This window comes from Meriones unguiculatus, chromosome 21, assembly GCF_030254825.1.
Source record: "Meriones unguiculatus strain TT.TT164.6M chromosome 21, Bangor_MerUng_6.1, whole genome shotgun sequence".
Lineage (NCBI taxonomy): Eukaryota > Metazoa > Chordata > Mammalia > Rodentia > Muridae > Meriones > Meriones unguiculatus.
In genome coordinates, this window is record NC_083368.1 from 29,473,657 (window position 1) to 29,498,746 (window position 25,090).

The following is a 25,090-nucleotide window of genomic DNA, read 5'->3' on the forward strand; positions in this document are numbered from 1 at the left end:
AGACTAAATGGACCCACTGACTTGTAACAAGTCCACACAGTGTGCATTAGTGCTTCTGCTCTTTCAGAGGTGGAACACTTTTAGGTCAGAGACTCCAAAAGACTTGTTCCAGTTTATTCACTTGTAAATGAAAGAGCCAGGATTTCAACCCAGATTAGCTCCTTTAAGGTCATCCATTCTTTTTTTTTCTTTCACTTTTTATTGATTCTTTGTGAATTTCACATCATGTACCCCAAGCCTGCTCATCTCCCTGTCCCTCCATATCTGCCTTTCACAATTGCAACCTCTTACCCAAAGGAAAACAAACAAAATAAATAAAAAGTGAACAAAAAACAAGAACCACATTTCACTGGACAAGCTGCATCATTGTGTCGCTGTTTTGCCCAAACAGCTTTACTTGCAAACGTTCATTACAAGGAGTCATCGGTCTGGTTCAAGACCTCTGGCTTCTGCTACACCATCAATATTGGATCCTCACTGAGTCTCCTCCTGGATATCCTGCTGTTGCCCTTTGTCATGGTGATCTTGCAGCTTTGATTCTGCAGGACCAGCTCCTTCAGGCTGGTAGGTGGTGGGATGTGCCAACTCAAAGCCCTGGATCTGGGCCTGGATGGTAGCTGAGTTGGTCAGTCTGCCAGATTTCCAGTGCCCAAGCCAGCAGGGGCCAGTTCTCCTGAGCTGTTCAGGCGAGGGGCGGGGCCATCTCTCTCTCACTCATGCCATTGGGACCAGCGCTCTGGATGGAGGCTAATCCACCTCAAGGCTGGCAAAAGTTGGGGCCAGCTTTTTCTTCTACATCATCAGGACCAGCTCTCCCACACCAAGGAGGCCAGGAGCAGGGCTGGCTCAGTTCAGCTCTCAGATATCAGCATGGCCCCAGGAGGCAGCGCAGACCACAGAGGTCACAGGGGCCACGGACATAGACACAGACTCCTGCTATGGCAGGGCCATGGACCCAGACGTAGCCTCAGGTAGCAGCACAGGCTGCTCACATCAGGTTGTTCCTCACCACCTTTGTGTTGCCAGTTCTGACTCTCTTCATAGTGCGTCAACAGTTCCGCTTCTCTGTCCACCATATACTTGCTCACTACACTGGCACTCACCAGCCTACCCACTCACACCCTCTATAAAGTTCATTCTTGAGATCATATTTTGTTTTGTTGTTGCTGAATCTTTATGTCATTTGTGCTAAGTGACCTACTGCCAGGCACTGTTTTGATTTTTGCAATAGTAACGCAGACGGCTGAATTTAAAGAATCTTTCGGTTAACGATAATGTATAAATTAGATGTGGTATGTAAGAGAGCTTGCGAAAACTATGGGTGTGATTGAGTTGGTCAGACAGAAAAGAGAGCTGTATTTATCAGCGAGTCATCAATACAGAAATATGAATAATATCATTTATATCTCATGAATATTGTGTTCACATACTCTCCTTGCTCACTCTTTGCAGCACAGGTCTTCACAAGAAGAACAGCATTATATCTTGCATATAAGAAAGGCCTTATATCTTAGCGGCCTGGCTATTCTGACTCATATGGCCACAAAAGAATAGCATTTTGGTGAATCTGAGTTTTTCGTCTCAGGCTTCTGACAGAAGTTTACATGAGGCAATGGTGCAATGAATAAGGTTAAGGAGAGGCTATTTTTTATGATGTCACAATAAGGCTAACACATACAAATGTTACTTGCTATTGGTAGTTTTTCTTTTATTAAGCTGAGGATACTAGATTTCCAGGAATCCCATCTGTGTTGGCAATCAAGTTACAGAGTATTCAGGAAACAAGAAGAGCTAAAGGTTCTGTTGCATACTTAAATTCTCCTTTTTAATAATGTGAAGTACTTTTACAATTACGTTGCATAATACCACTTGGTTGGTAATCTTCCCAGGCCGTCACTAGTCATTGACTGTTTTCAGGTTGAAGTTACTTAGGGACCTTCGTGTCTGTCAAAGTTCTCATTTTATCACATATGGTAGTGTCAGTTTACTTTTTTAAAAAAGTTGCTAATGCGGCAATCTTGAAAAATTAAATTTTAACTTCTGGCATATGTTGGTTGGCTCCGGTTTGCTGACTCTAGAAGGTGTCAACAGAAAAGGACAGTCTGCCAAGAAGCTGAATTTATAGGGAACACGGTGTTATTAATTTCATATTTAAGTTTCAGACGTTTTTGTGAATAATAAACAGGTCTCAATCTGGAGATCATATCAAGTTCCTCAGGTCCTACAGTTTTGTGATTCAGTTTTTAAATTAGAAATTAAAATCAACCTTATGTAATTATACTGACTTATTAAGATGTCTTGCCATCTGGATAGTTTAAAAATATTGCATTTTTCCTCTGCACCTCTTGTTTCACAACTTCTATACATTGTTAGTCACACCTATACCATCTATTCATTGAGAAATGGATGGATATCCATTTATATTTTTAACTAATTTTCAGTTTCTAAACTTGTAATTAGATTGGCCTTAGATGCGTTTCTTGTGTCAAATGAGGTAATTACTGACTTTCCTCATGAAAACAGAATTCTGAAACCAGAAATCCAAAGCTTATTTTTCATGTTTGATTTTCTTTTTATAGCCTCTGAAAAAAATGCAGCTCAGAGCATTGTCATGTCTCTAAAGATGTTTCTGTCATAATTGTCACTCACCAGAAATCATGCGAACCTTCACGCACCTCCAAGCCACCGGGCGACAGCCAGATGCCTGGCCTGCCACCAACCGCTGAACTTGGAAATGGCTTTTGCCTAATATTGCCTCATTCTTCCTCTTTCTAAGATAAAAGAATCCAGCTGGGGGTGATGGCGCATGCCTGTAATCCCAGCAGTGTGGGAGGCAGAGGCAGGTGGGTCTCTGTGAGTTCGAGGCCAGCCTCATCTACAAAGTGAGTCCAGGACACCTAAGGTTACACAGAGAAACCCTGTCTTGAAAAAACCACCACCCACACAACAACAACCACAAAATCCTATTATTTGGGGATTTAGGTGGAAGACTTCTGCCCAGCTTGTGCAGAGCCCTGATTCAATCCCTAGCCCCCCCCCCAAAAAACCCCTAAATTTGTTCTTATATAATAATTTGAAATGCAATTTATAAAATTTTATTTCTCAAATATCACTTGGATAGTCAACATTGTTTTGACTTTCCTTCTCCTTTTCTCCTTCTCCTTCTTCTTTTCCTCCTCCTCCTTTTAGGTGGGGAGGGCATGCTGGGGATTGAGCTCAGAACCTTGCTCATGGGAAGAGTGCATTTATCCCCTGAGCCACACGCAGGGCTTCTGCAACTCCTAACTTTCATCTTCAACATAAAATTAATAAGTTGATGGTATACATTGGCTCCTGCCTCCTCCCTACGGAAAGTATTGTACTAGTTTTCTCTCGTCAAATGCTTTGTTTTCTCTCAATGTTAGAAAGCAAGGTTTAAGGTTAAAGCTGAGGATGATCCTGCCTCATATTAATACTGATGAGTTAAATCGTGGGGCTGTTAATACTATAGGAGTCCGGTGTAATTCTACTTAATGTATTGCATCTGCAGTGCAACCTAAGGAAGTCCCTGTTTCTTCTCTTTGGGTTGCTGCTATGCCAGGCAGAGGAAGTCAGCTCTTGAAGGCTAGAACACCACACAGAATGCAGAGATGTTATGCTTGCATCATATTCCTGCAGGTTCGGTTTGTTGGTGTTGTAGTTGGGTGAGGTTTGGTTGTCTTTCTCTAAGGTTCATGAGCCGGAAGTAGGGTCCCAGCAATGGTAGTGCAGAATTGGTGGAATCTTTGCAATGTAGGGCCTGGTGGGGGACAATTAGGTTGTAAGGATAGTGTGGTCACATTCATGCAGGCCCTCTCTGATTAGTCAGTTAGTTCATGAGTTAGTTCTCAAGTATTGGGATTAAAGACATATGCCATCATGCCAGATACATGAAAGTAGGTTTTTGTTTTTAGAACTGTTTTTTTTTTTAAATATTTTCACAATTTATTTATTATATATCCTAATTGAAGCCCTCTCCCTCAACTCCCCTGAGTCCCATTCCCTCCCTATTCCCTCCTATCTGCTTCCCCTAGTCCACTGAAATGGGAGTTCTCCACCATTGCCATCTGCCCATAGCTTATCAAGTTTCATCAGGACTGCCTGGAATCTCTCCTCTGTGGCCCGGCAAGGCTGCATCACCAGGGACAAGTGATCAAAGAGTAGTCAACCGAGTTCATGATAGCCCCTTCTCCCCTCACTTGGAGATCCACGTGGAGACCGAGCTGCCAATTGGCTACATCTGAGCAGGGGCTAGACCCTCTGCTCAGAAAGTGTTTTTTTTTTTTTTTTTTTTTTTTTTTTAATAAAGTGAGTACCTTTGGCCTCTTCTGCATATTGCTGCTTCCTTTCCAGTTTTGTCACTTCACATGCAGTCAGGGGTCCTTCTTAAGGACACAGGTGTCTGGCTGTTTGGACCTTTCATCCATCAGAATTGTGAGCAATGTCAATCCGTATTTTTACCCATTACCCAGCGGCGTGTTTTGTTATAGCAACACAAAATATGCTAGTAGTCCCTCAAGACCTGCATGGAGAACTTGGTCCTTGTGATCTCCCAGGGGTTGGTCCTGCTGCTGTGGTTGTGTAACACTGGTTCAATGGACATATTGTAGCTGGTCTTCTAACCATTCAAAAGCAGTGCGAGGGACCCCGCATCTATCAACTCCTTATTGTGGTTATAACGCGTTACTCAAAACGTAGTGCTCTAAAACAATAAAAAATAACACAGTCTTATAGTTCTGGGGGGAATCTTATAAAGCTAACTGGAAAGCGTTGTCCAGACTGTGTTCCTTTGGGAGGAGTTTCTTCTCAAACCATTTTTTAAGTGTACACAGAGGTCAGAGGATAACTTGATGGGCTCTCCTCCTGCCATGTCCCAGGGATTCTACTTAGGTCATCAAGCTTGGCAGCACGTACCCTAACCACTGACCTATCCTGATGGCTCAACCTTTTGGAGGTCTTTAGGGGCAATTTGTTCCTTGTTTTTTGTTTTTTTTTTTTTTTCTCCTAGTTTCTGGAGGCTGCTGGTATTTCCTGATCATCGCCCCAACCTCATGTTATCCTGCTCTCTACTTTCATCACCAGATCTCTGTGGCCTTCTTGCCTCCCTTTTGTAAAAGCTGCTGTCTCGCCTCCCTTTTGTAAAAACCCGCTCTCGTGATTCAGGAGAGTCTCCCCATTAAGCCCTAGACTCAACCACTGCTTTGCACAATCTCCCATGCTGGGGTAAGGCAATGTGTTCACAGTCCTGGGACGAGGGTGTGGACCTTCTGCTAGTTGCCTTCCAGTGTTTGCTGTTGCCTCACTGAAGTCACTGCCTCAGAAAGGTCTTCCAAGACCACCTTAAAACCCCCATGCATCCTGGTTGTTTGGGCCACATTGCCTAATTTTATTAACTCTTAAAAGGGTGATTGTAAATTAAAAGAAAAAAAAAACAACAAAAAACAAAAGACAACAAAAAACAAAAGACAAGGGTGATTGTATTTTCCAAACTCACTTTTTGTCTAATTATCAATTCACTTTCTGTCTCCCTGCAGTGAGCAGGTTGAGCAGACGCATCGCCCATCTAACTCCTTTCCAGCACTTACTGCGCTGTCAGAGAAGTTCGTTCAGTTGCTCATTCTGAATATAGTCTGTGACAACCACCTTACGTTAGAATTGTATTAAGTAACACACACTTTAAAAAAACTGAACCGTCATTAAAATAGGCTTTCCTTATATTTCCTTTGAATTTAAGCGTCTCTTGGGACCTGACTGAGGCCTATAAAATAAAATTAAAAAAATAAAAAGAGCTAATATAAAAAGGAACCGAAGAAAGAATTAAAAAAATGGTACTGGAGGACATTATGTTAAGTGAGGTAAGCTGAGGTTGGAGCATTCTATTGCACTATAGGGTGATGGTAGTTCCCAGTTAGCTCTTAGATATTTTATGAAAAATTAGAAGAGAAGAGCTCAGAGGTTCCATGAAATGATGAGGAAATGGAAATGCTAATTACCCTGATATAATTTTATAAGTGTTTTGAAATATTACACTGTACCTTATGCAGATATGCAATTATCATATATTAATTAAAAAGGAAAAAAAGAATTAGATTTAATGAAAGCAGTAAATAATTTATTAAAAATGATGGTAGCATTATTAGTATAAATAATCATTATTTATGATCTGAGCCAGCATCCTGATGTAGCCTGTCCACAGTGTCAATTAGAAAGATTTAAAGGAGACTGAGAGAAAAAAGGAGACTGAGAGAAAGGCTGTTATAGTCGTTCTGGGGCCTGGGAAGAATGGAGGGGGAAAGGTTCATTTTAACTGAGACATCAGTTCTGGTAAGTAGGGCTTTCTTGGTGCTTTAGGAAACTCAAAGAGCTTTTAGGCAGAAAGTGAACTATCTGTTGACATGGCAGTAAGAGCTAGCGGGCCTAAGTGGGGAGACTGCATCTCATGAGCAGGTGATTTGTAGTTGTATCGCTGTCTACTTGTGCATCCAGGTGATTAATAAGACGGCCCTCCCGAGAGCCACTCAGGAATCACTGAGTAAGTTCCTGATGCTGGTCAGCATCTGGTCTCTGAAATCATCCCGACCTGCAGCGAGGAGAGAGACGGACGCCTTTCTGGGAGAGGAGTGTTGTGGACTGAATTGTGCTCCCTGAGAACTCACGTACTGGAGCTGTCACCTCCAGCATGGCTGTACGTGAAGACAGGGCTTTAAAAGAGGAGATGGAGGTTAGATGAGGTTATTGGGCTGGGGGTTCCTAATCCAAGAGCGCTCCTATCCTCGGAAGAAGAGGGCAAGACTCTGAGACTGTGTGAGGGTGTGGTGAGGCCATGAAGAGGCCTTAGGAGAAACAGAGCCTGCCAAACTTTGCCCGTGGACATCTGTCCTCTAGAACTGGGAATAAGGAAATCTCTGCTGTTGAAGTCACCTGGTCTGTGGTCTTCAATTAGGGCCTCTGCGGCAGTTTGTAGGGGGCAGGGGTACTGACCTGAGTCCTGAAATTCAGATAGGATTGTTTTCAGGGAACCCCCAAGGTTTGGGGTCTGGCGTAGAGAAGCTTAGTAGAAGTAGTGACTAAGGTTTGTCGAAATGTTCTTTTGAATTACATGAAGGAAGTCAGAGTACATGAAGGAAGTCAGTGTGGATAGGGTGTAGGGAGGTGCTCGTGGGCCTGGGAGCACCATGCTTAGCCTGGGTGGGCAGGCAATCGTGGGGCATCTTGACATGTAGGGACAGCACGGGGAGCCTTTGGTATGCAGAAAATGTGCAACTCATGTTGGGTTTTCAGCAAGGATCTTTGACAGAGCAAGCAGTTGTGGTAAGGTGTGCCTTCAAGGACTCTGGAAAAAGAAAGGAAGCCAGGGCTTGGTGGTTAGTTAACAGCCAGGGCTTGGTGGTAGCTGGAATTAGCTGAGAAAAGCAGGAGGGCTTAGGTCTGGCCCTCTGAGGAGGCTAACGGTTTCTGAACGCGGCTCCTTCCAGGTGAGAGGAGGACTGGAGTTTTAGCAACCACTGTGCAGGCTTCTCCACGCCACGCACTTTCCAATACTGTTCAATAGAATCATCTTGCTGCTCCAGAAAGTCTTATTATTGACAGTATTCAACCAGTCCTGAGTGTACTGAATGTGAAGTCCAGGGCTGGCTGCGGCCCCTTGATGCCCCTTCTTATGGTGCTGGTTCTCACGAATCGGCACCACCATCAGCCTCGTTTCTGCACGAGGCTGCTGAGGTGGGTTTAGCTCTAAAACAGTGTCTGTTGTTTCTCCTCATGATAGCAATGGTACATACTTATTTTAGGAAATTAGGCACTTGTTTTAGAAAATGTAGAAACCAAGACCACATGAGCATATATCTAAATAGAACAATAACAACAGCAACTATCTGGTAGTTCATAGCCTACTGCTTTGGATATTGTATGTAGAGCTCCTGTTGGTTGGCAGAGTTCATAGGATGGCACAGTAAACACTGGTTATTTTTGTCGTAGAAACTTTCGGAGGAGGTCACCCTCAGTGTGTATAAAGGCTTAAGTTTGCTCCTCGGAAGATATGGCAGCTTCTGTGAAATCAGGTTTCACAAAGTAGGATCCGTAACACTATTTTAAAAGTATACATTAGAAGTTTGATGAAGAAGTATTTTTTTTAAAAATAAATTTTGGTTTAAATGTCTTCTTTGTAAATAGATAATATTTGCTGTATTATCTCATTCTTCAGTGGAGCACAGTTTCCTTTTCAAAGACAAAAAGCCAAATTTTAAAAGAGCTGCTCATAGACTAGAGAATATGTTTAATGAAGTAAAGGTGGCTATGCAGTGTTTCATGACTTGAGATGAAGCAGCAAAGTAGAGCCCTTGCCCCCTTGATTGGAAGGTAATTAATTTTGGATGGGTGAATGCTTGGCCTCCCAGAAGGCACAAAGTTTTGTTTGAATACGCTGTCACCTTTCCTTGTTGGACTGCTTTCTCATTTGTGATACTGTGAGCCTTTGAGAACAAGCATAAGCAATGCTCACATCTGACCACCACGCTGACTAGTAAACACGCTTTGCCTTTCTGTTACTGCAGCTGACTCACGTGGACAAGGCGAGCTTCCAGGTGGATGCCTTCGGCACGTCGTTCGTTCTTGATGTCCGGCTGAACCAGTAAGTGTTTGCTGAGTTGTCTCCACCTTAATTGCGCTGTCTAGTGACGTCTAGGCGCGACTGCTGGTAGCAATAGGAAATAAATGTGCGTTAGAAATTGAACGGCTTTGACAGGTAACTTGTACAGATATATCACGGAAGGCAGGAGTTCTGTCAGCATTTTGTATTATAAGAATATGTGTGACCTGACCTTCCTGTGAGTGATAGGTTATGAAAATATACCTAAGACAGTAAAAGTCCCTCGCTCATGTGTGCTTAAATGTGTACATGTTCATGTGTACATGGGTTCAGTTTGTGCAGATGGGTGTGGAGGTCAAAGGACAACTAGCAGAAATTGGTTCTTATCCAGTAACTGAAATCAGATCTTCAGGCATGGTGGCAGGGACCTTTGCCTGCTGAACTCCTGCTGAGCCATTTTACCAGCCACTCTGAGAGGGAGAGGGAGGGAGAGTGAGAGAGAGAGAGAGAGAGGGAGAGAGAGAGAGAGAGAGAGAGAGAGAGAGAGAGAGAGAGAGAGAAATTGTTCACTAAAGGGGTATTTATTTATGTACATTTTGCCCAACTTGCTCAGATTTCTGTGTGTGAAAACTGTCATTTTCTGAGGAAGAAACACAGATGGCCATATTTATCACAACACAAATAAGAAACTTACAATACTGACAGAAAAGTGTGCATATATATTATATATATGTAATATATATATATGTATTCTTTTTGTTTTGTTTTTCAAAACAAGGTTTCTCCTGGACTCACTTTGTAGACTAGGTTGGCCTTGAACTCACAGAGATATGCCTGCCTCTGCCTCCCTGAGTGCTGGGATTACAGGTGTGCACCCCCCCCCCATAGCTGAGGAAAGTAGATTTTAAAAGAGATATTGGCACTTTTTCTTCTTGGGCTGAGATCTATAATAATTATAGTTGGCAGGTAGCTATTTCCTTTTAAAATATTTCTTTATTCTTGAATTTCATACATATATACAATGAAATATTCATGTTTACTCTGTTATTCCACACCAACTCCCTTTATATTTCTTATATCACCTCAACACATTCTTTTCCCAACTTCTTTGTCTGTCTGTCTGTGTCTCAAATTGCCTGCTAAATCCATTTAGTACTGTTCAGGTATGGGCATGGGGCTATCCACTGGAACACAGGAATCCTACCTGTGGCCACATCTCAAAATGATTGTTTGTCCGTCAGCAATTACTACCTATCAGTAACTACTCAGTAGTCACCCACACTACCTCTGCTGGCATGTTGGCTGGCTTGACCTTTCGCGGGACTTATGCAAGTAACTACCAGCTGCCGTGATTTCATGAGTGCGATAGCTGTGAAACGTCTATACCTCAGTCACTTCTGTGAAGAGACATCGTGACCAAGGTAACACCTATAAAAAGAAAGCATTTAGTTGGGGCTGGCTTACAGTTTTAGAGGTTATTCAGTGATCGTCATGCTATGCACCGCAGCATGCAAGCATGCTCATAATCTTTCTAATCTTTCTCAGATTCTCTGGTGACTAAGCATTCTATACATGAGCTTGTGGGGGCTATTATTCACACCACCAGAGTCTAGAAGACAGCGTCTCACAGCATTCTTCCCCATTCTTCAGCTTCTACATCTTTTCAGCCTCATCTCCCAGGACATTCCCTGAGTGTGTGTGTGTGTGTGTGTGTGTGTGTGTGTGTGTGTGTGTGCATGTATAGGTGGAGTATGTTAATGTAGATAACCTGTTTAAGGATATTCTAAAAGTATCCTCGGCACTTTGACCAGTTATGTATTTCTCCATTGACTGCTGACCACTGAAAAAGAAGCGTCTAGGACCAAAGTTAAGAGCAGCCAGGGTCTATGGGTATGGACACATAAGCACAAATATTTAGAAAGCACTTTAACAGCATGGCCATTTAAGAAAATAACAGTACAGGGTTCTGTATAGAGCCAGTTGCCTCCTAGCTTTGGACTGGGAATACAGAAAATAAATTTCATTTAATGAAATCCAGCCAGAAAGTTTTTACCGACCCCATAACGGCTGTGCCACTATTGCACAACTGGGCACATCTTGCCTGCGAGGTTGGTGCTGCAGAGTTCAGAGTGCGGTACTGTGTAAGACCACTGGTGTGTTTTCTTCCCCGTCAGTCTGTGTAGCACCTTACAGCCCTCTGGAAGCTGGTCATCAAGAAGGAAATTTCTTAGTCATGTTTTGATTGTTTTTTTTCTGTAGATTGTTGTTTTCGTCAGTAGGATCTTACCACCCAGCAAACCCTCATAAGTCATGAGGATAAGAGCACAATTAAATGATAGTAAGGGCAATGACAATAGTCTGTGCTGTTTTTCAGGTTGCTGGGGTCTCTCTGACCGACAACTTGTAGGGAGGCATCCCATGCCTTGCACTGCAACTTTTATTAAAGGCAGGGTATTCCATTTTAAGCTCTTTGTTTTTTAAGTTGTGTTTTGAAGCTAGCTTACTAATGGATAGGTTTTCATAGACTTTTCCGTATATCCTTTGTTTTGCTTCACCCACTCCACACTGCTCTTCTCCCTGTCCCCTGCCTTCAACCCCATTTAACTCACTAACTCCCAGGATTATCCACCCTCCGGTCATTTTTAATTTCACATGTCTCCTCCTATCCCTCCAGCTATTATCTTCTAGATGTGTTGTGAGAAAGTGGACTTGTATGGAGTTTTTTATCCACCGTCCTCTGGCTTAGTTCTCCCCCAACTTCCGCTTTCCTCATACTTCTGCTGCCTCTCTTTCTTCCTGAGTATCCAACGTTCCAATTTTAGTTTTACCTATAATCTCCCACCTCCCCTCTACCTCCCCTCTTGTAAAGCACCCTCCCAAAGGCCTCTAGGTTCCTGGCTTCCACTTGTGCTCCGAGTTAGACACATGAAAGAGAAGATTTGAAAACAGGATCCGCATATGAGAGACAACAGCGTATATCTTCCTGGACCTGAGTCACCTTATTTGGTACACTTTTTTTTTTCTAGATCCATCTATTTATGCACATTTTATGATTTAATTTTTCTTTACAACCTAGTAATATTTTATTGTGTGCATGTGCTACATATTTTCTTATCCGTTCATCTTTTTAGATGTATAGGCTGATTTCATTCTCTAGGTATCTGTGAATAGAACAACAGTGGACATGAATGTGCAGGTATCTATGTAGTGGGGTATAAGGTGTGTTAGTAGCTCTTTTTCTATGCTTTAAAAAACCACCATAATGTGATATACTTTTTTATATCTCATTTTTACATAGTCTTTTTCTTTTGCAATTTTGTGACTTCAATGGCTTTAGTTTGTCTCACTACTGAGGCTCTGTTGGTTTAGGAAGAAGGAAAGTAGAAATCAAATATGTGCTTTAAAAGCTTTGGACTCGTCTTTCCTGAAGCAACCCCTCCCCCCCAAAAAAAAAACAGCTTTTCTTTTACTAGAGAAAAATGTGTAACAGGCTATCAGTTGCAGAAGAGATCCAATAATAGTTATTTTTAGATTGTAATCAAAGGAAAAGAATCATTATGTAGCATTCCTTCAAAATATTTAGTAATCCCGATTATCTGTAACCAGATTATGTAACAGTTCATTCCACCTTTGGGTTGTAGTTGTGCAGAAGGGTTTTGAAAATACAGAAAGGCTAAGAGCAAGAAGCACAGGTAGTCCCTGTTTTGTCAGAATTACAAAGGGTGGAAAGCAGCTTCTTTCATGGGTCATGGCTGTGAAATTTCACTCTTTAGGACAGATACATTAATAACACCAATATATGGCCTGCTCTGCTACTGTTGGTCCTGAGGCTAAACTGGACCTTCCAGAGGTCAGGAAAGGGTATAGCATTTTACTGTGAAACATTCCTTAGAAAGAAGAGGGCTCAATAAAGACATCTAACCATATTATCTGAGCAGTGCAGGCCAAGTCTCTTCCTGTAAATTACTCTGCTGTTATTTAATGAGTGCATAATTAAATGCCTTGGAGCAGTGCAAGAATAGCAGGAAAGATTTCTTTTCAACTCCCTGAGCATTTTATGACAGGTCACCTGTCCTGAAACCACCCCTCTATCTACAGACCACAGAGAAGCAAATGCCATAGAGTGATGGGTTCTGTTGGAATGGCAATCATGCAAGGTCTTTAGAAAGAGCTCATTTTTTGAAGTCCTTGCTTTTGGAAGGGATTCTCCTGCACAGCTTTCAGATCTAGGAGGGACCAAGATGCAGAGTGGTTTTTATTTCTTTCTTTATTATGCGTTTCCCCCTCTTCTTATTTCAATAGCATCAAAATACTTTCTCCCTTACTCTGTGATCCTTATTCCAACCTTTCTATTTCCATTTTCACTGTGGTGTTTGACACCCAAGACTCAGGAGATGAGCTGACCATGTGGAATAGGAGGTATCCTGGAGACAGTTGGGGATGGGGGTGGTACAGGAGCAAGGGCAGATTCTGGTCAAATGGGCAAGTTCAGTCTTATCTTTTATTTAGGGGAATCATCTGCCAATTAGTCACCCTTCTTTCTGCTGGGGCCTTGAATTTCTAGAAAAAAAAAAATAGGAGTACTGGTAGATAAAAGACAGGATAGGAATTCAGTTGGGACCAAAAGCTAGCTCTGCAAGTCCTCATTTGTTTCCTCATTTGTTTGATTGTGCTCCACTTATAAAGTGGTTAATGCAGATGATAAAAAAATGATGAGATAAGAGTATAATTAAATGATGTTATATGATGATAATAAATAGCAAACCTTTCACTGTTATTAGTAAATCTGTAAATAAATATTTTGATCTCCTAATTCATTATTTGAATATTTATTCATATGTTCATTGTGTAGAGGACAAATCTGTGTCGAATAATTTAATATTCTTATTTTCACTTTACATAGACACACAAACATGTATGCACAGGTATATGTACACAGACATATGCATAACCATATAGACATGCATATATACATACATATATACACACATAATCTCCTGGGCAGTGCTGAGAATTGGTTTGGAACCTGAGGGCTTTGGAGACGACATGGAGATAAGCACTTTCCTTATTCTCGGGAAACCTGCCTTCCGGCCAGAAAGACAAGAAACTTGTCCAGTAGCGTAATATCGGAGAGTGGCTTTATTGTTGGTGGAGTACCCGGTGTGGGGGTGAAGGTGATGGGTAACAGTTACTGTTGGCACATACCATCGCCAAGAAGGGTGATGTTTAACTGTAAGGAGCCCCGAGCAGAAGGAGCAACAGTGAAAGCTCAGAATAAGCTTAGCGTGTCTGAGAGAAGGAAGGATAGTGTAAGACCTTCAAACAGGTGAGCCAAGGGTGTTATTAAGTGAGGTTATGAAAGGGAAAGGAGCAAAAATATCTGGGGGCCTCTTAGACAACAGACAGAGTGGATTAGTGATTTCCTTATGCTTTGCTGCATTATTGACTCCATTCCTCAATGGCTTGTGATAACTCAGATTCAGGTTTTCTATATTTTAGACATTTTAAAGTGATGCCCCTAAGACTTATTCATTGAACACAGGGTATGCTGGTTAGGTTTTGTCAACTTGACCCAAACTAAAGACACCATGAAGAGGAAACCTCGACTGAGGAATTGTGTCTCAGAGACTGGTCTGCGGGAATCTGTGTAGGGCGTTTGAGGTGGGGTGGGTCAGTCAACTGTGGGCAGTGCCACTCTTGGACGTGTGTTCTTGAGTGATAGAAGGAAGTTGAGCAAGCCACAGAGAAAAGCCCCTAAGCAGTGTTTCTCCAAGGCCTCTGCTTCAGTTCTTACACTGACCTCCTTCAGTGATGGAGTGTGACACGAAAGGGTAAGCCAAATAAACCCTTTCCTCCTCAAGTTGGTTTAGGTCAGGGTCTCATCACAGCAATAGAAAGCAAACTGAGACACAGGGCTTGATAGCAGCTATTTATTGATCCTTTATATGCAGGATGACTCGGAAAAAAAAATAAAAAACAAGGTAAAAAACCCAATACACCAATAAAACACCAAAATGTACTTATCAAGTCTTTAAATCTTAAAAAGGACCCCAGAGACCTGGAACTGGTGAAGGATGCCTGAAACCTCAGCACTTGAGGTGTGGAGACAGGAAGACCAGGAGTGAAAAGCCAGGCTGGATCATACAATGAGATCAAGGAGAAACCTTGATTCAAAAAAAAAAAATCTTTTCCCTGAGTGCTCAGGATAAACACAAAGACAATGAAATGTGTCACATAGTTACATATATACATGTATGTGTGTGTGTGTATACATGTGCACGCACACACAGATGTATATATTACTTTAAATATTTGTGCCAAAATAAGTAAGTGTAAATATGTCTGCATTTAGTTCTAAATCATCTTGTTTGGTGATATAGTGGGTGCCTCAGATCTTTGAGTAACAGGGATATCTGTAGTAGTCACTGTTAAGCGGGATGGGATTATTTATTTACCAGGGCTAGTTATCACAGCACCACTTACTGTAACAGATAACAGAGGTACATTCCTAGAGTGTAATGATTATCTTCAGGTGTATTTCACTGCTCACAAAATTTGCTCATTTTATATGTACTATTCAGTGATTTTTAAAATAACTTTATTTATTATTTTAAAGTAACTTCACTGTTAATCAAGCTTTTTTTGTTTTTGTTTTATTTTTGAGACAGGGCTGCTATAGAACTTGCTCTGTAGTCCTGGCTGGTCTCTAACTTGTGATCTTCCTTCCCAAACCTACTGAGTGCAGGGATCACAGGTGTCTCTCCCTGCCCAGCTACTGCAAATTAGTTGTAAAAAACATCCAAATTCCTCAAATAAGATTTCTTTCTTCTCTTAGATTTAATTCGTCCTGTCTCTAGTTCCTAGACAATACCCACTTTACTTTGTCTTTATATATGGCTGCTTCTTGTATATACGAATGAGTTCTCTGCCTGACTTCTTTTAGTTGGCAGGCATATGAACTTCATAGAGGATGTAGCATGTGTCTGTAGTTCATTCCAGATTTTTGGTGGTTTTTGCATGTGTTTGTGTGGGGTTTGTGTGCTCCGCTCTCTCTCTCTCTCTCTCTCTCTCTCTCTCTCTCTCTCTCTCTCTCTCTCTCTCTGTATGTGGTGTATCTATGTGTAGTTCATCTTTATATTCCTGAGTTACACTATTATATTACCTTACATGTATTCGTTCACTTGATCTTTAGCATTTAGATCTCCTCCCATTTTTAAGCTGTTATGAATAATGTTCTTTTGGACATTTTCATGTACAACTTTATAGTTTTCTTTTGAGTATATATCTAAAAGTGAAATTGTCAGGTCATATAGTATTTTTCTTGTTTAATTGCTAGAGAAGATGATAAACTGCTTTTCTTTGGACTTTTGAGATTTTAGTTGTGGTATGACAGGTGTTTCTTTCTGTGAATGCTATGTCTAGTATGGACAGTTGCAAAAGCTTTGATTTTTGGTATCAGGCCTGTTTCAAGTCTGAAGAGAGGTCTGTATTTTTAATGGCTACGATCTTATTATGTTCCCTTGATTCATAATGAAACCTTTCCTTGGAAATATATATTTAGCTTTTCAAACTTTTATAGGGTAAAAGTATCCTGATAGACTACCCTAAGGAACTCATTATTTAGCCTTTAGCTGAAGCATATTTCATTTCTTCTTTGCTTGGTTTTCTTTTCTTTTTTTTCTTTTTTTTGTTTGTTGTTGTTCTTTTCAAACAGGGTTTTGATTTGAATCCTAGCTAGCTTCAAACTTCCCACAAAATCTCCTGTTACATCCTGAATGGTGGGATCATAGTACTGCATTGCTGGCCTGTTTTTATCATTATTATCTTCTTCCTTCTTGCCACCATCATCATCATTATCATGTGGAGAGGTTGTAGCTTTAAATTGTGAACTCACCCAGGGTGGCTTAGTTGTTATTGGGACTACCTTTGGCTTCAAAGCCCAGAACAAAGATAATCGGAATGGAGGTACTGGAAAGACCATTGGACATGCCTGCTAGTGAGCCAGAGAGTGACCCACAGACACCGGACACAAAACACTCAAGCTAAGACCTGGGAAGTAGTTGCTGATGGAATAAGTTGGATGAGGCCTAGAGGCATTGGGACTATAGCCTTTTACAGGGTGATGAACACAGACTTCATGTATGAGGACAAGGCTTTGAGGCTGCGTATAGACCTGGACTTTAGACACGTTTGTATAACTGGTTCGTGTAAACTTTCTGTTTTCTTGTTAGTTATTAAAAATAAGGCCGTGGTGTCTATAGTAATGGCACATGAATATAATTCTAGCACTCAGGAAACTGGGGTAAGAGAATTGTGAGTTACAAATTTAAATCTGCCTGGGTTATCCAACCAGAGACTCTGCCTCTATAATCATCTATAGGAATGCCATACAAAGCCTATTAGTTTATACTACTATGATATATATGTCATAATATATGGTATAGTGTATATATATATACATCAGAGTATATATATATGTAATATATGCTCATAAAAAGAAAATTCAGCTATTACTTATAGATGTTTTTAGCATTACCTTCTCTTTTTGATTAATAGGAAAATCTGGAGGTTATAGCATATTATTTAAATTTGTAAATAAAATACAGAAGCATCTAATAAAAGCAAGACTGGGTAGGTTTTCAAGAAAAATATCATAGAGGTGCTATTTTTATGTTTGAAATATTGCTATATATACTTTGGCATTACACATTTATTAGATAAATTGAAAATGTATTTGGTTGATTCAGTCAGTACTTTTTTTGTTTTGTTTTGTTTTGTTTTGTTTTTTCGAGACAGGTTTCTCTGCGTAACCTTGGCTGTCCTGGACTCGCTTTGTAGACCAGGCTGGCCTCGAACTCACAGTGATCCATCTGACTGTGCCTTCCTGAGTGCACACCTGAGTAGGATTACAGTCATGCACCACCATGCCCGGCTTCAGTCAGTACTTTTAGTGTGCAACAGTGAAACCTGCATTGCAGTTAAATGGCTTTTGCAGAATTGATGTTCTTTTCAGTTTTTGCAGTGAGTAGGGGACATAGCGAATACTGTATCATCAGCGCTCACTGTGTCTTTCAGCAAGATGCCAAATGACTGACTCTTGCACATTCTCTAGCAGTGATAGGACAGATGGTGACAGGGACTTTATTAGATACAATTCATTGACTTTCTTAGAGTCACTGTAACTTAATTTCGTGATATGGCTGCTAAGGTGTTGCATGGACAGTGGCCTGTATTGGAGCACACAGTATTCCCATTTGTTTGGGCAACTAAGGAGGGAGGATCAGCTGATCTGGTGTGGTCAGTGCCAGCATTGGCAAAGTTAGACTTTGTCTCAAAAAAAAAAAATTATTAATGTGTAACCAAAGCCAAAACTGAACCAAACTGCTCTCCAGAATGAAACAAAATACATTGGATGAATGAAACAGTTTTAAAATAGAAGATCTCTGTTGAAATAACTCTATTTTCTTTTTAGTTATTGTTGGGTTTTAGAGTAAGGTACAAGGTGTGTGCTTAGTACAAGCGATGCTGTTTCGTGGAGGTGGTTGCTGTTTGTCTCAGAAGTATTTTTCTCATTATTTTATATATCAGTCTCCAATCATATACCATGGATATGTGTATTTTCTCACATATCAACATACCTTTCCAGTCAATGAAAGCTAGTATGACAGATGCATTGTACACTCCTGTCCAATGAGTGTGAACTATTGGCCATTTTTTTTTCAGAAAAGGAATATATGATAATCATTTCAATGATTTTCTTTCAAGTTTTTTTTTTAAATCACCCCTACACCCTATTCCCAAACTACGTTTGTTCCCCCCCCCCCTTTAAAACCTTGATGGTAGAATGGACTTGGGAGTTTTTATTTCAGTAATATTTATATTCAACTGTATGGCTTATTTCCTGAAAGCCTCACATGGTCCCAGCTAACATAGTATAGGTGCCCACTAGGGTCCCATGTTCTTTCAACATGGCACTATTCGTGGTTAAGTCCTTCTTAGCTCTGGCACAGCAACAGAGACTTTACTTTCTGGGACAGCTGGGTCGATGTTTTACTAAAAATGGGCTTCTAGATTTTTATGGTGACTAGTTTATAACGAAGCTTTACCTTCTTCTTGCTATTTCAATTGCATATCACCATCATCTTATTATGTAAGAAGAGTGAGACAACAGCCATTGCTGTTTCTTTTTGTTATTTAAACCTTGAGTCAGCCTGAATCATAGCACAAGTATTTCAGCCTTTGGAAAGATTGGTTTGTGTATATCACTCATGGCCTGCGACCTCATGATCCCAGATACAAGTCCACTTAGGATGCCATCATGGCTAACCATAAGTGGAAACCAAGTGGTGATTACTGGGGCTTTAAAGAAATACTACAATTCCAAAGAATGAAGTTTTTACTAACTATTCTCCAGGAGGGACTATTCTTTCAACACTCTTGAAACCCACGAGTGAACAGTTTGATGCCTTTTCCTTCATGACTGTAACATTTGATCAGAGATCTGTATTCAGGTTCATTTCAGATTAGAGAAGTTATCCTTATGTTCAAGTCATTCTGGACTATGGAAATAGGTACTGTGCAGTGCAAAGTACAAAATCTATGGTCATAGTGACATTAACCCCGGAGAAAAGAAGTTTTGCTTGATAAAAGATTTCTGGTCAAGTCTTGCAAAAAACAGATTTTTCCTTACATGGGTTTTAAGTTGTGTTAGATTTATCTAGGACTTTTTTTTTTTTTTTTTTTAATCAGAGGAAATGTTTGTATAAAGTTCAGGGAGGTGCAGAGGGTTGGGAGGCAGTGTGTTAGAATCACTGTGAGAAATCACTCCAAGCTCTCAGAGATGAAGTATTAATGCCTGAAGTGGACTTAGAGGCACATACTTCTAATCCTACTAGGGAGGTTGAGGCAGGGAATTTTCATACAATATATTCTGATTACATTTTCCCCATCCTTATCTCTTCCCAATCCTCCTCACCCATCCAATTCCATGCCTTCTGTCTCTCTCTCTTTTAGAAACAAAACAGGCAAAGAATTGAAATAAAAACAATAATAACAACAACATAACAATCTACAAAGAAAAAGCAGAAAAAAACCCACATACAGTGAGACATATATACAGACAAACCCCATAAAAACACAAATTTGGAAGACATAGTATACAAGGAAGAGACCGGTAAGATTAAAAATAAATGCCCACCCAGGGTCCTCCTTCTTGCTTAGGTTCTTTAGGTGTACAGATTTTAGTATGATTATCCTCATTAGAAAGGCAAATGAATGGATATCAGAAGAGGGAGAAAACAGGGAACAGGACAGGAGCCTATCACAGAGGGCCTCTGAAAGACTCTACCCAGCAGTGTGTCAAAGCAGATGCTGAGACTCATAGCCAAACTTTGGGCAGAGTGCAGGGAATCTTATGAAAGAAGGGGAGATAGAAAGACCTAGAGGAAACAGGAGCACCACAAGGAGAGCAACAGAACCAAGAAATCTGGGCCCAAGGGGTCTCTTCTGAGACTGATACTCCAACCAAGGACTGTTCATGGAGATAACCTAGAACCCCTGCACAGATGTAGCCCATGGCAGCTCAGTATCCAAGTGGGTACCCTAGTAAGGGGAACAGGGACTGTCTCTGACCTGAACTCAGTGGCTAGATCTTTGATCACTTCCCCCTGAGGGGGGTGAAGCCTTACTAGGCCACAGAGAAAAACAATGCAGATAGTCCTTACGAGACCTGATAAGCTAGGCTCAGATGGAAGGGGAAGAGGACCTCCCCTATAAGTAGACTGGGGGAGGAGCATGGTGGAGAAGAGGGAAAGAGGGTGGGATTGGGGGGGACAGGGAAGGGACGAGGGAGGGGGCTACAGCTGGGATATAAAGTGAATAAATTGTAATAAATTTAAAAATAAATTAAAAAAAGGTAATGCTGAGAATTGAAAAAAAAAAAAAAAAGCCCACATCTGAGCAGGGGGTCTAGGCCCTCTCCATGTATGGTCCTCCATTGGTGCATCAGTCTCTGCAGGACCCCCTGGACTCAGATCTTTTAGTTTTGTTGGTCTCCTTGTGGGGCTCCTGTCCCCTCCACATTCCTCTAATTCTACCTCTTTCTTCTTCTATAAGACTCCCTCCCTACGTTCTGCCTAAAGTTGGGCCCTGAGTCTCAGCATCTGCTTTGATCCCCTGTTGGGTCAATCCTTTCAGAGGAACCTCTATAGTAGACTTCCATCCTGTTTCCTCTCTTCCACTGCTTCTGGTGTCTATCCTTTTTGCCATTCTAAAAGAGATTTATGCATCCTCCCTAGGGACCTCCTGCTCAGATGTAGCCTATTGGCAGCTCAGTCTCCATGTGGATCTCTGAGTGAGGGGATTAGGGGCTGCCTCTATCATGAACTCAGTTGACTGCTCTTTGATCACTTGCCCTTGATGATGCAGCCTTGCCAGGCCACAGAGGAAGAGGATCCAAGCAGTCCTGATGAGACTTAACAAGCTATGGGCAGATGGCAATAGTGGAGAACTTCCCCTTTCAGTGGACTGGGGAAGGGGATGGGGGAAAGAGGGAGGGAGGGTGGACTGGGGGAGTTGAGGGAGGGGACTTCAATTGGGATATATAATGAATAAATTGCGAAGAAAAATAACATTTTTTTTTTAAAAATGCCCAAATAAATGAGACAAAATGCTCACAAAAATACCATTTAGTTGGCTGTTTCCTACCTGGGCATGGGGCCTGCCCTTAAGTATGGTTTGTGTATTCAGTGAGACCCCACAGGAGTAATTTTTTCTTTGCAAGTGGTGTCAGTTGCCACTACTTCTTGGTTAGGGATGGGATATTTTTGTCTACTTCCTCCTGTCAGTGCTGGGACCCTGTCTGGCTTAGACCTGTGCAGGCCCTGTACATTCTGCCCTACTCTCAGACTTTCGGCCAAGATCACGCATAGGAAAACTTTTTAACGATCATGTTGCCTAGAATTAGGTGGGAGTCAATCCCTCCTACTGAAGCAACTTTGGAAAAGGAAAAGAAGCTCAGGAGACTAGTTGCTACTCCTTCAAGCTTATTGTGGAGCTAGGATGAGTTCACCTATTTCCAAGGCAGGTGGGAGAACAGAGATCTCTGCACCGTGCAGGTTCTGGAGCTCTGGAGAGATAAGCATGGGAAGACAGTCCTTGGAGGGGAAGCCAGCGAGATCTATATAGAAGTTTGGATAAAGGTTGCCTTCGAAGAATGAATGTACTGGTGGCTTGGACTGTCGCTGGGGAGTTCATCCCGCAGACCTGCTCAGATGAGTACCCTTGCATCCTAAGCATGTACCCCTTTGTGAGTCATTGACAAGGAACCCTGGGGTTCTTGCTGACCTCTATTCACTGGCAGATAATCCAGTGTGTATTCTTACAGTGAGGTCCAGTGACTTCTTGTTTTGGTTTTTTCCCCCTTCTTTTCGTAGCTTTTGCTATAAGTAGACAAATACACAGAGTAGAAATATTAAATGTCACAGTGCTCAAGAACAGATTTTGGCACACTGTGGAATTCAGCCTCCAGATGCACGACTGTGGACACAGCCTGAGCCGTGAATTTCAGTATGTACGTCAGTTAAGTTTCAGGCCACTCTAGGCCTTGTTTAGCTCCTTTCTTCGCTGTGACCTTCATGTGCGCTGTGTCTGCCTCTGTAGCCAGCTAGACACAATGGTTTCCTCTCTGGGTTTGTGAGGCGCCAGTAAGTCCAACCTAAAGATAAAAGGATGAAAGAAGGTTTATCACCTGCTGCCTGTAAGGAGAGCCGGATTATTTCACAAGCAGTGCCCTTTGGAAACAAAGAAGACAAGGAGATTTTATTCAGGGAGCGAATATATATGCATTTCATATATATAAATATATTCACATAGATGAAAGTACTTCAGGAGCAGGCATGTTTCTGAGCAAGCTCGATTTAAGATGTACACTACTGAATCTGCCGAGTTTAAGGCCTTAATTCAAGTAACAAAGATTTCGGGCACGTTCCTCAGCATGCTTAGCTCCAAACAATAGAGCAAGCCTAAGAGAGCCTGAAATGGCAGAGAGGGGCACTTCTGTGCATTCTCAGCTGTGTCATGGCCAGCTAACAGGCATTTTCAGTTCCTTTCCCCCCAAAAGGTGTTAGTCACAGCCAAATAGAGAAGCATCCCCGAAGGAGCCCACCTCACTCAGCTGCTAGCGCTCTCCGCCATGTAGCGCCTTTGTCCCGATGACTCAAGGCTGTTGTTAGTTTTTCTCTGGTTTAGTTTTTCTCCAGGAATAGTTTTTTTTCTATTCCATGCTGATGTGTTGTCTGGGTCTAGCCCCCTTCATTGTCTACTGAGATGACTTTTTTAAAGAAATTTCCTGCTTCTAGGAAATCTGAAAAGATTGATTCTGAAAGTAAATATTTCAGGCTAGGTAGGAGTGTGTGTGTGCGTGTGCGTGTACTGAAATGATGATTTGAAACCATGAACTCATATTCACCAAACTTCCCAGAGAGATTCCAGATGCCCAAGCAAGAGGGAACAAAAGTAAACTATCATAATAACTGAGGACATTATTGATAAGGTGTAGTGTTATTGATCACGGACGTTTCTGAACTACCCCTCCCCCGTTTGTGTGAAATCTTATAGTTTGTCACAACTGATGCTTTTCTGCAGCTGTCGAAGTGGTTAATGTCATCCTCGGTCAACGCTCTTCTGAGGAGACCTGTCATGTTTGCTGTCACTTGAGTTGTCTGTTCCCCCGTTATTCTCTTCCTCTCAGGATCTCATTTTCATGAGGCCAGCACATCTCCTTCTGTTCTTCTGTCTTTTAAGATTTCTTTATGGTTGTGGATGGGTGTTTTGCTCGCATGTGTGTCTGTGCACTGTGTGCATGTCTGGTGCCTGTGGAGGCCAGAAGAGGGCATCCGATTTCCTGGAACTGGACTTGCATGCAGATGCTTATCAGCCACTATGCAGGTTCTGGGAACTGAACCTGGGACTCCTGCAAGATCAGCAAGTGAAATTTTTTTTTTTAAAAGATTTTTTTATTTATATAATATTCATTCTGCATATGTCCCTGCAGGCCAGAAGAGGGCACCAGATCTCACTGTAGATGGTTGTGAACCACCATGCAGTTGCTAGGAATTAAACTCCGGACCTTTAAGGAAGAGCAGCCACTGCTCTTAACCGCTGAGCCATCTCTACAGCTCAGCAAGTGATCTTAACTGCTGAGCCATTAGCCCTTTCTTGAGACTGGAATGTCTCCCCCCACCATTTTTTTCTCCCTGCAGCCCTGATTTTTTTTCACAGAAGCCCATAGTTTATATTACATCAGACAACAAAGGTTATTAAAGTCATAGAAAAATCCAGTTCCCACTCAACTTTATACCTTGATTAAAGTACAAATCATTCCAATTTCCTACAATTTATCCAATGAATCGATTGACAGCTGTGAAGTGGCTTTGAAACAGCCCTTCTAGCAGTTTTTTTTAAGAGTTATTTTAGTTAACTGCTAACACATGGTGATGGCTATGAGTATCAGAGGATTTGAGAGAAAAAAAAACAGATGTTAATCTATCTTTTGCTCTGCAGAAACAATCTTGGGATTCTCTAGGATAAATGGGCCAGCCTCTTCCTCTTGTTAGTTGATGTTTATTGCTCCTGGGCAATGTTTAGAAAGGCTCTGATTTCCATAGATCATAAACTATCTGAAAAACAATAACATTTACTTTTCGTGACAAGGTATTCCAGGCAAGCAAAGTTAGTTGTCAGCGTGTCTTTCTTTTTTAAGCTGTTTTTCTTGAGTGGTCTCAACTGTGGCTGTACATTACAATACTTGAGTTTTTTGTTTTGTTTTGTTTTGCTGTTGCCTTTTCGAGGGCAGATCCTATTTTAAAGGCTGAGAGCTCTATTTCTTCATCTCTCCCCCTTGGTCAAAGACTTGGTAGTCTGGCTCTTGGGTTTTGCATGCTTCCTTGGTCTTAGACCTGATCAGACAGGATCTTTATGTAGTCCCTGTCTGCCTCCAGGTTTTGTATATATTCCGAGACAATCAGGAGAATGTATTTGTGGTTTTTGTTGTTGTTGTTGCTGCTTTGGTTTTTGTTTTAGACACTCTGCCCCTCAGCTTGAGGTTAGCCTGTGATGCATATCCTGATAAATCTTAAAGTAATGATATTTACTTTAAAATCCTGAGCAGCCTGCTGCAGGATTTGCCCCTTCCTCATCTGGTTTACCTTCTTGGGCATTCTAACATTTACAGTACACTTCTGTTCACGTGAGTCTACATGTCCACCTTTCCAGAGAGGCAAAGGGATTTTCTAGTGTTGTGCCTGGGAAGATACAGTTACAGGACTGTAGGTGATCAGCCTATCTTTGATCAGCTTCTGGATCTTTCTATGGGATTTGGCATTGGCGATATCATTGCGCTCCTTGGACTCCAGCCAGAACTTCTTTTAATCACAGCAGAGATAACTAGAGGAAATCCTTTTCTGCTAAGCATACTTGTGGCCACGG

The 25,090-nt window shown here is 41.6% G+C and overlaps 1 protein-coding gene across 23 annotated transcripts in view; it reads left to right on the forward strand.

Moving 5' to 3' along the window:
• The window catches only part of Adam22 (ADAM metallopeptidase domain 22), a 229,000-nt gene that overhangs the window by 20,886 nt on the left and 183,024 nt on the right, over positions 1–25,090 (forward strand). For all 23 annotated transcript variants that reach the window (XM_060373788.1, XM_060373789.1, XM_060373791.1 and 20 more), the window contains exon 3: positions 8,571–8,647. In XM_060373788.1, coding sequence (XP_060229771.1) covers positions 8,571–8,647 — 77 coding nt within the window. The remainder of the gene's footprint in view (positions 1–8,570; positions 8,648–25,090) is intronic.